The sequence below is a fragment of the Neurospora tetrasperma genome (genome assembly GCF_000213175.1).
Source record: "Neurospora tetrasperma FGSC 2508 unplaced genomic scaffold NEUTE1scaffold_1, whole genome shotgun sequence".
In the NCBI taxonomy this organism is placed as follows: domain Eukaryota; kingdom Fungi; phylum Ascomycota; class Sordariomycetes; order Sordariales; family Sordariaceae; genus Neurospora; species Neurospora tetrasperma.
This window is the reverse complement of record NW_009799099.1, coordinates 2,518,854-2,532,158: the sequence shown is the minus strand read 5'-3', so window position 1 is coordinate 2,532,158 and position 13,305 is coordinate 2,518,854. Positions and strand designations below refer to the sequence as shown.

At 51.3% G+C, this 13,305-nt stretch overlaps 3 protein-coding genes across 3 annotated transcripts; all 3 read left to right on the top strand.

Moving 5' to 3' along the window:
• Positions 1-1,906: 1,906 nt before the first annotated feature.
• Positions 1,907-3,735, top strand: NEUTE1DRAFT_76201 (uncharacterized protein; the record flags this gene model as incomplete). Its single annotated transcript, XM_009849675.1, has 1 exon — positions 1,907-3,735. One exon carries the CDS (start codon positions 2,044-2,046, stop codon positions 3,664-3,666), a length of 1,623 nt encoding a protein of 540 aa, XP_009847977.1.
• Positions 3,736-5,170: 1,435 nt separating this feature from the next.
• On the top strand, positions 5,171-7,370 carry NEUTE1DRAFT_57515 (uncharacterized protein; the record flags this gene model as incomplete). Its single annotated transcript, XM_009848996.1, has 3 exons — positions 5,171-5,430; positions 5,510-6,596; positions 6,925-7,370. The coding sequence occupies 3 exons, from the start codon at positions 5,326-5,328 to the stop codon at positions 7,185-7,187; spliced, it is 1,455 nt and encodes a 484-aa protein (XP_009847298.1).
• An 820-nt stretch (positions 7,371-8,190) lies between these two features.
• Positions 8,191-10,783, top strand: NEUTE1DRAFT_119886 (uncharacterized protein; the record flags this gene model as incomplete). The annotated part of the gene is made up of 4 exons (XM_009849674.1): positions 8,191-8,999; positions 9,071-9,396; positions 9,476-9,565; positions 9,642-10,783. The coding sequence occupies 4 exons, from the start codon at positions 8,191-8,193 to the stop codon at positions 10,781-10,783; spliced, it is 2,367 nt and encodes a 788-aa protein (XP_009847976.1).
• Between the last annotated feature and the right edge of the window lie 2,522 nt (positions 10,784-13,305).

The window sequence follows — 13,305 nt, the reverse complement described above, 5'->3', positions numbered from 1 at the left end:
TATTTAAAAATCAAGTTAAAAAGTTTAAGTACTTATATTATATATATATAAAGATATAATATATTATTCTTAATAAAACCTTAAAATAAACTAATTATAAATTATTTTCCTAATTATTAGTATAAGTTTTCTTATTCAAATTTCTATTATATAAGGACCTATACTGGATATATCCTAGATCGGTCCTAAACAAGTCCTAGAATTTAATATAAATTAATATAAATAAAAAGAGTTTTTTTTTTTTTTTTTTTTTTAAGAACTTGTTTAGAACAGGTTCCGGATTGGTCCATTTATTTGTTAGTGAAGTACAGTAAGAATACATACTTTTATACACGTTATAGCGCTCCGATCGTGGTCCAAGGTCTGTCTTGGCGCAGTCTTGGCGCTCCGATTTTGGTCCGAGGTCAGACCTATGTGTGAGGTGATCTAGGAACTCACTGGTGTGTAGGGCTACAATCCCTCCATTCTCCCCACGGGGTGAAACTGGATCCAAGTTTACCGACGGATATCAAGTCCCGAACATCATCGCCATCATAGCTTTACCCCCAAAGCCCCCTCGAGGCCCCCTCCCACCTTTACGCGGGACTCTACACTAGAGACTGCACTCCATCGGGAAGAAGGCCGCGGTATCGTACGGAGGCCTTATGTAGAGTACTCGGACGCCGTTGAGGTTTCCGGGTTTGAACCCGTCAGACTTTGATTTATAGTAACCAAAAGCTAGGACAACGCCGTGGCCGGAGCTGCTGCATTGGGTGTTGGTACCTCGTTCATGCCGGCAACCCGTCTCACGCCTACCCAGACCCTGGTCCCGTTGTCGCAACCTACTATCTCCCTCATTCGAATCTTCCCTGCGAGGTGGGCGTGCACGCCGCTATCTCCCTCCTTCCATCTCAGTCCATGTCTCTCCCATCCCGTCATTCTACAACAACACAACCAGTGAACAGGACCACGAGCCAATTGTCAGGACAAATTGTGTCGGGAATTCAAATCCAATCATCCCGCTACCGACTCAGGCTCCTTTGCTGCCTTCGACCATCGTATCTGAGTCTACAGGTTGTCCCCACCACCACGCATGCGCTGATCTCTTTGATCTATCTTGTTGGCCGTTTTGTCCATCCGTCCCCTGCGTACACCTCACGCCCACGTACGTACCATCAGATTCACACCAGGCGTGACCTTCACTTATCGGCGCCACGGAACGAAAAGCACACGTTCAGCATCCCATCGCAACGCCCAGGGCGGGCCCCTCATCAAGTAGCAACCTCGCTGGGCATATCAAGATCCACGATACTTGCTGCACCCCTTCCTCCCTATCATACCTCTCCCTCTCACGACATCCAGGTCCACCGCTAGATTAGGCTTGTGCCAGATTGCACCAGATTGTGTCAGATTGTGCCAGAATTCCATCGACAAGAGGGACCAGCTAGCCAGCCCCCACCGCTTCACAGGTCACCCTTTATCGCCGGTTCCTGGGTCATCCTCTCCCCCCTGGCTGCCTTGTTTTGACCCCTTCGGGCACACCCCAGCCGTTAGGACTTGTCGACCAATCCACAGGCGCCCTACCCAGCGATCTTGTCCCCGGCCGGTGATATACATACCGCATACGGAGCCGCTCGAAAGCCCAACGGCTCCTCTTGACTTCCGTCATCAACCCACACTGAACCTCCCGTCTCCCCACAGTTTCCACTTGTGTCGCTAAAGTACCGAGAGACCCCTGACTCTTTCCCATCAAGTTGGACCGTGAATGTCCAACATCCTTTTTGTTTATCTACCATTCCATGGACCTCCGACGATTCTCCCATCAGCAATTCGTTGCCATGTGTGAGCCTCGATAGTAACCACCACGAACAGTACCTATCTATCTACCTACCCTACTTACCTTACTTACTGACGTGAGCCGGTACCACCACCCTTGGGCGTCATTTATACACTACGTCACGCGATCCTTCCACCGTTCTCATTCACCTCAACCCTGTGAAGGAACGGCATTGTTGGAGTCAGGAGGTCGACAGGACGACTGTCGTTCCGGGGAAGTTGACGGGCATGTCAGCCAAGTCGTCCCCATCGCCGCTCCAGGCGCCGGTCAACAACCCAGTGGACGAAACCACGATGCCCAAGGGCCATTGTCGATATATTCTGTGCGTACCAGAAATCAAGGGCCACCGATGTGCCTGCGTCGGCTTCTCTCGCCAGAAAGGCATTCCGGGCGCGACCTGCCAGTGTGGTCATCTGGCCTGCTACCATCAGAAGGAGCCAGACTCGTTACCTGGCGACCAACTCGAACTGCTAAAGAGGCGTATCCAGCAACTTGAGGAGCAGGTTGCTAGAGGTATTGCTGAAGATGTTGTCAGCAGGTTGTTTGATGTGGAGCACGACATGAAGAAGACCAGAGGTATCGTCAGCAGGTTGACAGACGTGGAGGAAACCTTGGAGAAGAGTAGGGAAGAGTTTGGTGAACAGATCAAAGGGACCTACCGGAATGTCAGCATCAGCTGGCGGTCAATCGAACAACTAGAGCGCAAGACTCAACATCAGGACGAACAACTGCGTGAAGTGTGCGAGAGGTTGAGGGCCCATGATGAGCAGCTTGACAAGTTACAGGCAGGACAGCTGGAACTCAGGGACGCCGATATAAGCCTCGAGGAACGGATCGAGAACATTGCTGAGACGATGGAAGAGCTGGAGGACTCGCAGGACGCACGGGACGCAGAGGAAGACGACCATCTGGCCAAACTCAACGGACATCACCATCGAAGAAGGTCCACATCGGACATATCTCGCCCAAACTTTCCTGTAGGCCCTTTAGGCCTTTTAGGCGGTGGCGCAAATCCCATCGATATTCACGGCCACTCGCAAGTAGGGCGGCCGCCCGTCCGAGAATATGGAGAAGGATCCGCGCTCGACGGGACTCTGATCTCCCATCCCACGAGAACACCCCCGCTCTCTGCCCGGTCGACGGGTGCCTGGACCGTTCATATTTCGCTGCTTCCCCATGCCCGTGTGCCCATGCCGTTCGAGAGGAATACCAACGCGTACCAACGATGCTTATCACGGGGTCTCCACCAAATGGTAGCTGTTCATGGGAGGGACGCTTCGTCATTTGTCAAGGCCGTTGAGAAGGCGTTTGGCATGTTCCTGAGAGGCCGTCCGTGGATGCCCCTTCAAGCCAAACTCTGCGACGCCGAGCCACTCCAGGGCCTTCCGATGCTGCGTCAACTTGAAACTTCCCTAGTCGACTCCAGCTACGACCACGACTTCCTCCGCAAGAACTGTGCCGTTTGCGACTCGAGTGGCATGATTGACTCGCTATACATTGCTATGCGGCACGACACCATTTCGTGGCACACGCTGAGGCATGCTCCTGTATTCATGGAAGGCCTCGAAGCCGCGTGGGCATATGACCCGATGCTCGACACGGATCCTTTTGATGGCGACATGGCCGTTGACGACAGGGAACGGCCCGCTGCCGGTGAGATCACCTCGGTATTGCCTTCTTTGGCGCCGCCATCCTCCCTCAAACGATCTCGCGCAGAAATGTCTCGATCCAATAGCTTTGGGGCAGCCGCTCCTCCAGTCGACGGCGAAGCGACCCGAGTAAAGCGGACTTGCCCAGCACCACCTTCCAGCTCCATCCTGGAGCTGCGAAGGCGCGTTGAAACGGCATGACTGGAAGAAGATGTACGTTTTGCATCTGAGCTCGATAAGTAGTGATGGGCACTGGGATCAGGGCGGTAGAACAATATCACCAGCTTCTCGACTTAATGTGCCCAGAGAGTCATGTAAGGAAAGAAGGAGGGCATATGTCGACATTTGTCAACAACAGGCGTTTGATTGAGACGGGTAAACGGGGCGCGTATACTCATATACTTGATGGCCATGTTTTTCAAATTCCGGGTCGAGAAGGGGTAATCTGGTAACAGGATTCACACGGTCACCTATCCAGCATTTATCCTATAGATGTTGTGTGTGTGTCGGTGATTTCATTTGCATTTTGTTTAGCTGCATATCTTCGTTGATACTTTGGTTCGAACCCAGGTACCTTCAGGCTCTAACACAAATCTTTCGGGGCGATTAGCTAGGAAAAGGCAGGCGCGTGACGACGATGATGGCAATCGTGATGACAAAATGAGGAATGTATCAATGAAACTTGGAAGCTGTTGCCAAAGTTCCTCCGGAGTGCAAACGGATTGCATAACTGTTGATGACACTGCTGTCAAAAGACGGGCGAGGCGTGTGTCATTTCGATGAGCATTCGGGAAAAGAGCTTAGAAACGGCTGACAGAGTAGGAGAGAGAAAAGAAATTTGATAAATCAATAAATAAATAAAAACTTTGTGAAAAAAAATTGAGAAAAAAGATATATCCGGCAGTACTCGAAAAGAAAAGGGGCGGTCAAGACTTTGTCTCACAAACGACATGGTTCGCTTGTAACACACACTCGTCGTTCAAACTGCAAATTCTTAGTAGTTCGACCGACCTCACTCAGTGAGGCAATGCTCCCTTGGCGAACAAGCCCCAATTCAGGACTTTAGGGACTGTGTCTGGCATGCTTTCTCGAAGTACGTATCGGGTTGTTAATGCTGTGGTCCCTGGGGCTAGATGCCCGATGTTCGTGTACTTTACGCTAGTGGAACATAGTGTAGCAGCTTGGTATATTGAAAGATACCTAATGTATTTGATCAGCTGCATCCCGTCCCTGTGTTTCCAGAAGAAGCCGTTGGGGTTTTGGTGGCTGTACCGAATTGAATGAAAATAGGTAAGTAAGTGAAGTTTACTTGGTTGCTGCACTTTTGTTACCTGATACCTCTATCGTGACCTATCTCCCATTCACCGATGCCAAGTGGAAACCTTAGTCAAGGCAAACTGCTCCACTTTCTGCCCTACCGCAACCCGACCTGGAACAGCCCAGCCGCGAGTTGGGGAGGGTGGAACCTTGTCTTATCGATAGGGCGTGTGGGTCCCAAAGCACCCCAGCAAACAAGCGGACCCAGAGATGCCAGCCGTGCCTGGCTGGGCTTCTCGATCTAATTCATCCACCGACGACAGAGCCAACTTCAACCCTTTCCACTTCCCACAATCGCGACGACAGATCACACGCATCCTTCCGCTACACAATTCGCCCGCAATGACCACAACTTAGTCTAGCCTACAATTAGCATTTATCTCGCGGACCTTCCACTGCTCCCAGTACTCCAACTGTTTTCCTGCCAATCAACAAACCGGCAGCAATCGCGAACATCCAGTTACCGCTGTCTTGCGCCCGGACGCGGAATACAACTGTCTACCATCGCCATTGACATCACATAATCCCACTCAGTCTGCAGTCATGGATTTAGATATTGAAATGGACGTGGACGACGTTCATGACGTTCAAGACATCCCCCAGATACCTGAGGCATACACGCACGACATCATCACGGGCGAGGAACAGGTTTGCGCTGGCACCAGTCCCTACCTTTTCGGCTCAGCTGAGCCAAGACAAGTCACTTATAAATCATTCTGGTCTACAGGAACCCGGCGAGATTGACGATGACGGTCCCGACAACGTTCACGGCAACGGCGACCATGCTCAGTCCGACAAGGCACTTGTCCCTACGAAAGTCCACGTTCGCGGTCTTGACACATTCAACCCTGAGCAAGTCAAAGGCTACGTTGCCGAGCACTGTGGATTGACCCAGCTCGACAGGGTGGAGTGGATCGATGACACCAATGCAAACCTTGTCTTCAGGTCCGAGGCTATTGCCCAGGAGGTTCTCGTTGCTCTCGCATCGGTCGCTATTGCCGACCCAACAGCACTACCGCCACTGGAAGAAGTCCCCGCCAAGGGCTTCTCGGGAAAACCAGATAGCGTATTATTTGTCCGCTTCGCCGTCCAGGGAGACAGGAAAGTCGTCGGTGCTGCGGCCCGCAGCCGTTTCTACCTTTTACATCCAGAGTACGACCCAGAGGAGCGAAAGAGGCGTGGCGAGTTCAGAGACCGGAGGTACAGGGATCGCGATGATGGCCCACGGGGCAGGAAAAACTACAGGAACGACCGAAACGACCGCCGCAGAGAACTTGAGGAAGAGGAGAGTGAGCCATTTGACGTCAATCTTTACGATGACGACTCGACAGCGCTAGGCAAGCGCATCACAAGGCCTGCTTCGACACGTCCTCGGTCGCGGTCTCGGCGTGGCTCGGTTTCTAGCAATTTTTCGACCGAATCTAACAGATTGAGGTCGTACTCGCGACAGAACCGAGAAAAGGAACTCTTCCCTAACCGCCGCCGCTCCAGATCGCCACGCCAGCGCAATCGATCAGCATTACCTCTACGAGATCGTGATAGTGACGCACGGATGGATTTAGACGCCGAGAGAGACAACAGATACAGGGATGCTGCTTCGCTACGCAGCCGGGAGAAGGGTCGGGCGATCAAGGAGCGTTTGGCCAAGACCGAATCTCCCAGAGATCGAAGCAGAGACGACAACACCACTAAGGAGCTTTTCCCCTCAAAAGCCAACAAGCCCAAAGAACTCTTCCCTACCAAGGTATCTTCAACTATTGGCAGCAGGGCAATGATGGATCAAGTGGAGGAGGACGTCGGAAAGTTGGCAAGCGGTATGTTCGACATTTCTTTAACAACATCACTCACAACAGTCACAGCGGAAGCAACAGCATCGCAGCACTTTCCCAAGCAGGAGGGCTTCTCCTTGCGGGGTAACACGGTTTTTTCAACGCTTGTGAACCTAGAGAAGACCGTCTCCTCTCGCAAGTAAAGGCTTTCCTTCTTGGCAAAGTAGTGCGGTGATGCGGCGACTGTCAAGGCACGATTGCGCGTGCCCGCCACACGAGATACGTCCAAACGCAACAGATGACAAATGCTCGACTCAACTAAAAAATTAAAAACGAAACATTTTGATGAATCCATGATTAACGACGTATATAGCTAAATTAGCAGATCGAATTACGCGGACAACGACAACAACGACATCCGCCGGGGGTTTTAGCATCCGTGGTCTGGCGACCAAGAACATTAGCACCGACCAAGGGTTCAGGATCAAGGGGACAGGGACGACAAGCACGACGGTAAAAGAACTATTCCCGGAGAAGTTCAGCGGAACAGGAACCAACGCAGGAAAAGAATTGTTTGCTGAGAAATTGGAGGGTAGAGGGCAGAGGAGGCGAAGAGCTGAGGATATGTTTTATTAGGCGACGGCACCTCGGCGAAAAATGGATGAATTCATGCTTGCGACCTACATAATCGAGGGAGCCGGACCGTTGATACTCCTAGGGAAGGGACAAGAGCAAGATGCTCATTCAAGGCAGTGTGCTTATCTGGCCCTATCATCGATCCCGCGTCACGTCAGTCGGTTTATGCCGCTCATGTCCGACTTTATCCCTATTTGCGATTGAGTCTGGACGATGCAGTCGAGCAAGTTACAGGCTGGTAGATTGTATAAACCCAACAAGACTGGAAAGAAGATATTGACGCTGACCCGCTAGGTCGGGAAAATTACTAGTGATGAACCACGTCACAAGTCACTCCGCGCATAGATGTTGTAAATTCGTGTCGATGATTGCAGCAATGAGATGTTTGTGAATATAGTTGGGAAGGCGACATGGTTCATGAAACAAACTTGGCCATACAGTAGTACTATCCGTCATGTCCGCAGCAGCTTTGTGGAAGAATGAGGAGAGAGCAAGGAGCCCAACAAAGCCGAAAGTGAGGAGCGCAGTTTCAGATTGCTAGGCAAGGGCAATCCATTCACTTATGCGTTCGCTTTCATCCGAAGTAATCCATGTCTTCATGGCTGCCGGCGAGTGCGGTTGGCGACTTAACCCGAACAGCCCGATACTGGCATCAAGCTCTGTTGAACCAAACCCTGTCTGCATCCCGCTTTCCATCGGATTCTGATTGATTGCCAACCTTCTCAGCTCAACCGCATACCGCATCCAAATCGTATCGACCAGCCCGTCGGTCTACCCCGCCAAGTGTGGCACATTTAGGTCACTCAAAACCCGGTAACACTTGACGCTTTCATTCGCTGTCGCCTCTGTTCCCGACAAATCGATGTTGAGCTGCTAGACTAAGTGGTGAGAGAACGGCAGCGCGCAAATTCGAGGTAACTGACTATCCACCCGCTCGGAGGAGTTCCGCCAGAGTTTACGTTCGGTCAGCAGCCGATATTACAAAACGTACGTAGCGAGCGGGATGGCCGACAGCACCAGCTGGTTGCGTAGATTCCAGCAATCTCGCGCGCAACCTGCCAAGCAACAATTGCAGCCCGTCATCACTTCTACATCGGAGGATAGCTCTGTCACAAGTGTAACGACTATCGACGGTAACGAGAACGCCTTGCCTTTATCTCATCCCGCGTCAACCAGCAAACACCATAACAATGACGGTGGCATCCACGTAGTCAGCAACGCGGGGAGCGGGAGCGGGAGCGGGGGAACAGCGTTCGGAGGCAACACCAGCGGGTCTGGACCACTGCCGCCCAAAACTCCCACAGCGGGTGTTTTCTCCTCGGGAGCTTCAACGGCAAGCTTACGTCGACCATCACTGCCTCATCAGAAATCGCCAAGCGATAGCAATGTTATTGGCACCAGTAGCCGATTGTTGAGGTCGAGGCCGTCAGCTACTTTCCAACGGGTCTCAAGTTTGCTTAATCTCGGAGCAAGTGGGAATGGAGCAGATTCGCCCTCGGCCACCGCCCCATCGTCACCCTCGTTCTCTCCCGGGCGACCTCGTGAGGGAAGCGGTGGCAGCACCAGCCGCTTTACCTTCTTCCGGCCGCTGACGCCGAGTGCTGCGGCAGCACCGGCACCATCGTTGAGTGCGTTGCCGCTTAGAAATTGGAGCGCAACAAATGGGGATGATGAGGATGACTGGCTGGGAGGACTGAGGCGGAATGCCGCTAGGGGAAGCCCCTGGCACAACCCCAATCTGATGCAGATGGCGGAGACGTTGCAAGCGGTTATGATGACGAAGGGGGATTCGATGGCTCCTCTTCCTGTCCAGTAGGTCACCTCTTTCTCTTTCTACTTCGGCATGATGAGGGAGTTACTAACGAATCATTTTGGTGTGAAAGATATAACTCGCTCGTTCACAACGTACTCGAGGGCTTCGCACACCTTACAAAGCGATTGCAAGCCTTAGAACAAGAGCTAGCTGAGCTCAAGAACCTTCGAGAGAAAGAACTGGAGCAGTTCCGAGGAATCAGCGAAGAGTGGATTCAGCGAGAGAACGGCTACAAGGCCGAGATCAAGCGGCTCGAAGTCGTGCTCGCTAAGGAGAGCAAAGATGGCCTAGCAAGTGTTACGCTGGCGAGACAGGATACGCTCATTGATCGGTCAGGGAGCAAAAGATTCCAAGCGAAGTTGAAGAGGATGAGTACTACCGCTAATCGGGATCGAGGTATGTTGGGCGAATCAATCGACGAGAGTGTGCAAGATTGTGAAGAGTTGATGGAGTGGTGTTAACCGTTTCTTTGCAGCAGGAGAGAGCGATGATGATGGGGACAAGGTGGTGGACGAGCGCTTTGGGGGTGAGAAGACCAGAGACAGAACTCAGTCTGGGATCAGAGGTACGGAACCTCGTTGGGTATATTCTATCAATAATCGATGCAATTTACTGACTTTTTCTTTTTGGCGGCTTCCCAGAGAGCTCTCTGCGTATCCTTCCGGTGGACAATGATGCTCGCATCAGTCAAATGGTGAAGAAACGAGCGATGGAGGACAAGCGGTGGCGTAGGTCACAATTGCAACCATCTATGGATACTCCTCCTACCTGTGTAGAAGAGACTCTCGTTGACTCATCATCGCCAACATCTCCCTCGCCCACAAAGCCGCACAGTGGCCCTCGATCGAGTCAAAATCAGCATGTGGTTTCCGTAAACGGCCAATTATACAGTCCCTCTACATCCAGTAGCTCCACTGCGAGTACGGCCTCACGGGAGGCAAGCCGTAGCTTGTCTCAAAGGCGCAATATCAACAATCTCGTAATCGAAACGGGGGACGTATCCACAGCCGTAAATCCACGACAGCGGCGCATCTTTTCGTATATCGAGGGCGAGGCTGAGGTGCTGGGAACGGCCAGTGCTGCTTCAGAGCAACCACCAGCCGGTACGAATGGTATCGACTTGCCCGACCGTAACTCAACGTCAACAGTGCACCCAACGGCGGAAGGATCCATGGCCAACCTATCATCAACACGCCCCACCGAAGAAGATTCGACCACAACCTTCACTAGTACTTCTTTGGGATCAAGTAACCTCACAGGCCTCACTCCATCTAACTCCACCGGCTCGGTGATTTGGCTAGGAAAGCGCAACAGCAGAACGGCAGCGACAGCGACAGCGGCCGCCACCTCCTCTGCAGTTCAAGTGGACCAACCCAGCCACTACGAGACAAGCGTCGGCGGCGAAGACATTGGCAGCGGAAATTACGAGCTCGGAGAAATGACCAGCACTACCTACCACCAATACAATTCGACAATGACGACGACCACAAGCCCGAGACTGGGACCTGGATTCGGATCAGGACCGGCGATACCTCCCCGAACTACCTCCCACCAGCAGCAGCATATGGTTGGGAATGTAAGTCCTATCAAGGACAAGTTTGAGCAGCTGTTGCAGCAGCAGCAGCAGCAGCAGCAGAAACAGTCACAGCCTGGCAGTGGGAAGAGTCCCGCCCGTGTGGTAGAGAAGAGAGACAAAGACACAACAAAGTCTCGGATGAACAAGAATCACGTCTCAGCAACGGTACCAAAGTTCACCGAATGGACACATGGGGATCTGCGCTGAGCCGCTTGCCCTGATCGGCTCCAACTGTTCTATGACAGGTCTGGAGTTTTCAGTACTTGACTGACATGGGGTGGTTGTTGGTTTACCCAGATGTCCCCAAACTTCCAAACGGTTCTGCCAGAAGCAAGGTCACCCCTTATCTTTCTACTGGAACTTCGAGCATGAGACCAAAAATGTTTGGAATCCATTGATTTGATTGGTCTATAGCGTGACTTGGCAGGAGCTGCTGGCCATAGTGGTGCAAGCTCGCAAATTCGGTACACAAGCAGAAAAGTTTGAGAAATTGCAGCCAAGACGGCGATCGCTACAAACGGTAACTCCCCTTTGGACGTGCACGCTTGAGAAGGTAAAGTGGTTCTGGTGAAGAACTACACTAGTCACCGTTCGTGTGTGACTTTCCAGTTTGAGCCGATCAGGATCTCAAGATGCCGGCTAGCCGTTGAACCTTTCTTCTGGGATAGGACCTGGGCTGGGAGAGGGCTGTTGTGTTTGTGGGGATTATGGAGTCTGATTTGTCGTGTTTTGTAATGAGGGCGTTTGAGGAATGGATCAGGGGGGGGGGCATGGAGGAAAGGACTAAAGGAAGGAGGTGGCAACTGACAATGGGGAACAGGTCCACCGAATCGTTGACGGGAGTTCACTGGGATAGGTGATCTTTACTAGAAATTGCTAATGGACATTGGGGTCCGTTCTCATGATGGATCAAGGGTGTTGGGGTGTTGGGGCTAGAGCCTAGAGTCTCACACGTTGTGGACATCATATCAAGATCGGGGGTCGGTCGGTCTGCTGGGACTACTCAAGGACCAGGTCTCCTCAAGGCAAGACTGTCGACGGATTTCACAATGGGACCAGTGGAATGGGCCGGCGAAACTCGTGATAGCACACTCATGGCTAAGGCGATACGAACGCCTATCTCGCCCCTTGGTTGATGCTCCACACTAACTTGTATAGATAGCTGAACAACTAGTAGTCTGGTGTTCTAGTGTAGGTATCTCAATACCTATGGCTTTAAGCCCAAACGTTCAGATCCAATACTCGAGGAAAGCAGAAACTGATGATCTCTCATGACTGACTACCCACACACACTCTCTCTCCTTCTAGCGGTACGTATGTACCTTTGAACGGCCCGGTGGCAAAAGGACTTGTAATATTCACAGTCCACGCCGAAGCATCTAAATGAAACACTAACACTCTTTTGTGGATGTGAACAGAGTGGGTGGCGAACTTGTCTTGCCTTCGATATGCGATATGGAGGGAGTATCTGCGTTAAAGGGTATGTAAATGTACTTGCCTGCCTCTTGACTTCACCGGAGAGGACTTCACACTGTTTACGGGGCCACCGAGCAGTCTTGGAGTAGATCAACCTGCGAATGTCCATGAGTGGGAAGTCGATATCTAGTGTACTATGGACACAACTCAGGGGTTTCTGTGTCTTGCTATGACTTCTTGAGGCGTCACACGTTATGGACACGTAGCTTATGCAACTTCTCGTATGTACATAGTAGCTGAGGCAGAGGCATCTTTACAATCTCCAATACAAAAAAAAACAAGCATTTCACCTCGCCGCTCCTGACTTGACTTCAACCTTACTTCTCTAAAATGAAGTTCCGTTCACACATTCACTCCTCGTAGCCTGTCAAGACTCTAGTCATGTGAACAAACGAAAACGGGCTCACCAGAGAGCAAAACACTAGTCATCTATCAGTATAGGGAGAGTGTCCGGAGTAACTGTGGGTCTCACAATTATCTTCAATCTTTTCCTTATCCTGTATGGTGATTGAGAGACACTCACTCACAACTTACACTTGATGTCGAGTATCCGACAGTTAGTTGTACATAGTAGTCGGCAGCCTGAAGTTGCAAGTCGGTACCCGTTTGTATGCTAATTGCCCATTGAGTGCCCCCTTGGTAGTGTAGATGAGAGGAAGACTTACCCCGGAAGAGGAAGGAGGAGAATGGATTTCGTAACCCAAGCCACAACCACACTTCCGGGACCGAAGAGAAAATAGCAAAGTGAGGGGGAAAGTAATATGCGCGGCCATGGGCCATCACAACGTAGTGTACTGGGTAGGTATGTATGTACCCAGCAGGAGACTTTACAGGCAATGACAGAGTGGGTAAAGGAAGCAAAGATGCCATCATGTGCATAATGATGATGGCAGCAAGGATGACTACACTACTGGATAGGCGTTCACGAAACGGTCACATTTTCTTGGTTCTTGGTACGCACACTACAGTGCACTTTGCACATCTGAAATTACCATATGATCCCAAGGACCTGGGCCAGGGGATCGGAGACCGTAGATCTCGACACCACAAGGTCTGTAAGTGAGATCGCGAAATAAACGGAGAAACAAAGGGTGTGGAAGTCCGATGGAACGAGTGTGTGATTGGTACATGATTAGAAGGTCGAAAAAAGTAAAGGGAATGAGATAGGAGAGCCAAAAGGAAAGAAAACACTGTGTTCAAAACCCGAATGAGGGCAAAAGCAAAACGACCAGACAAGGGGAAACCAAAGAAGG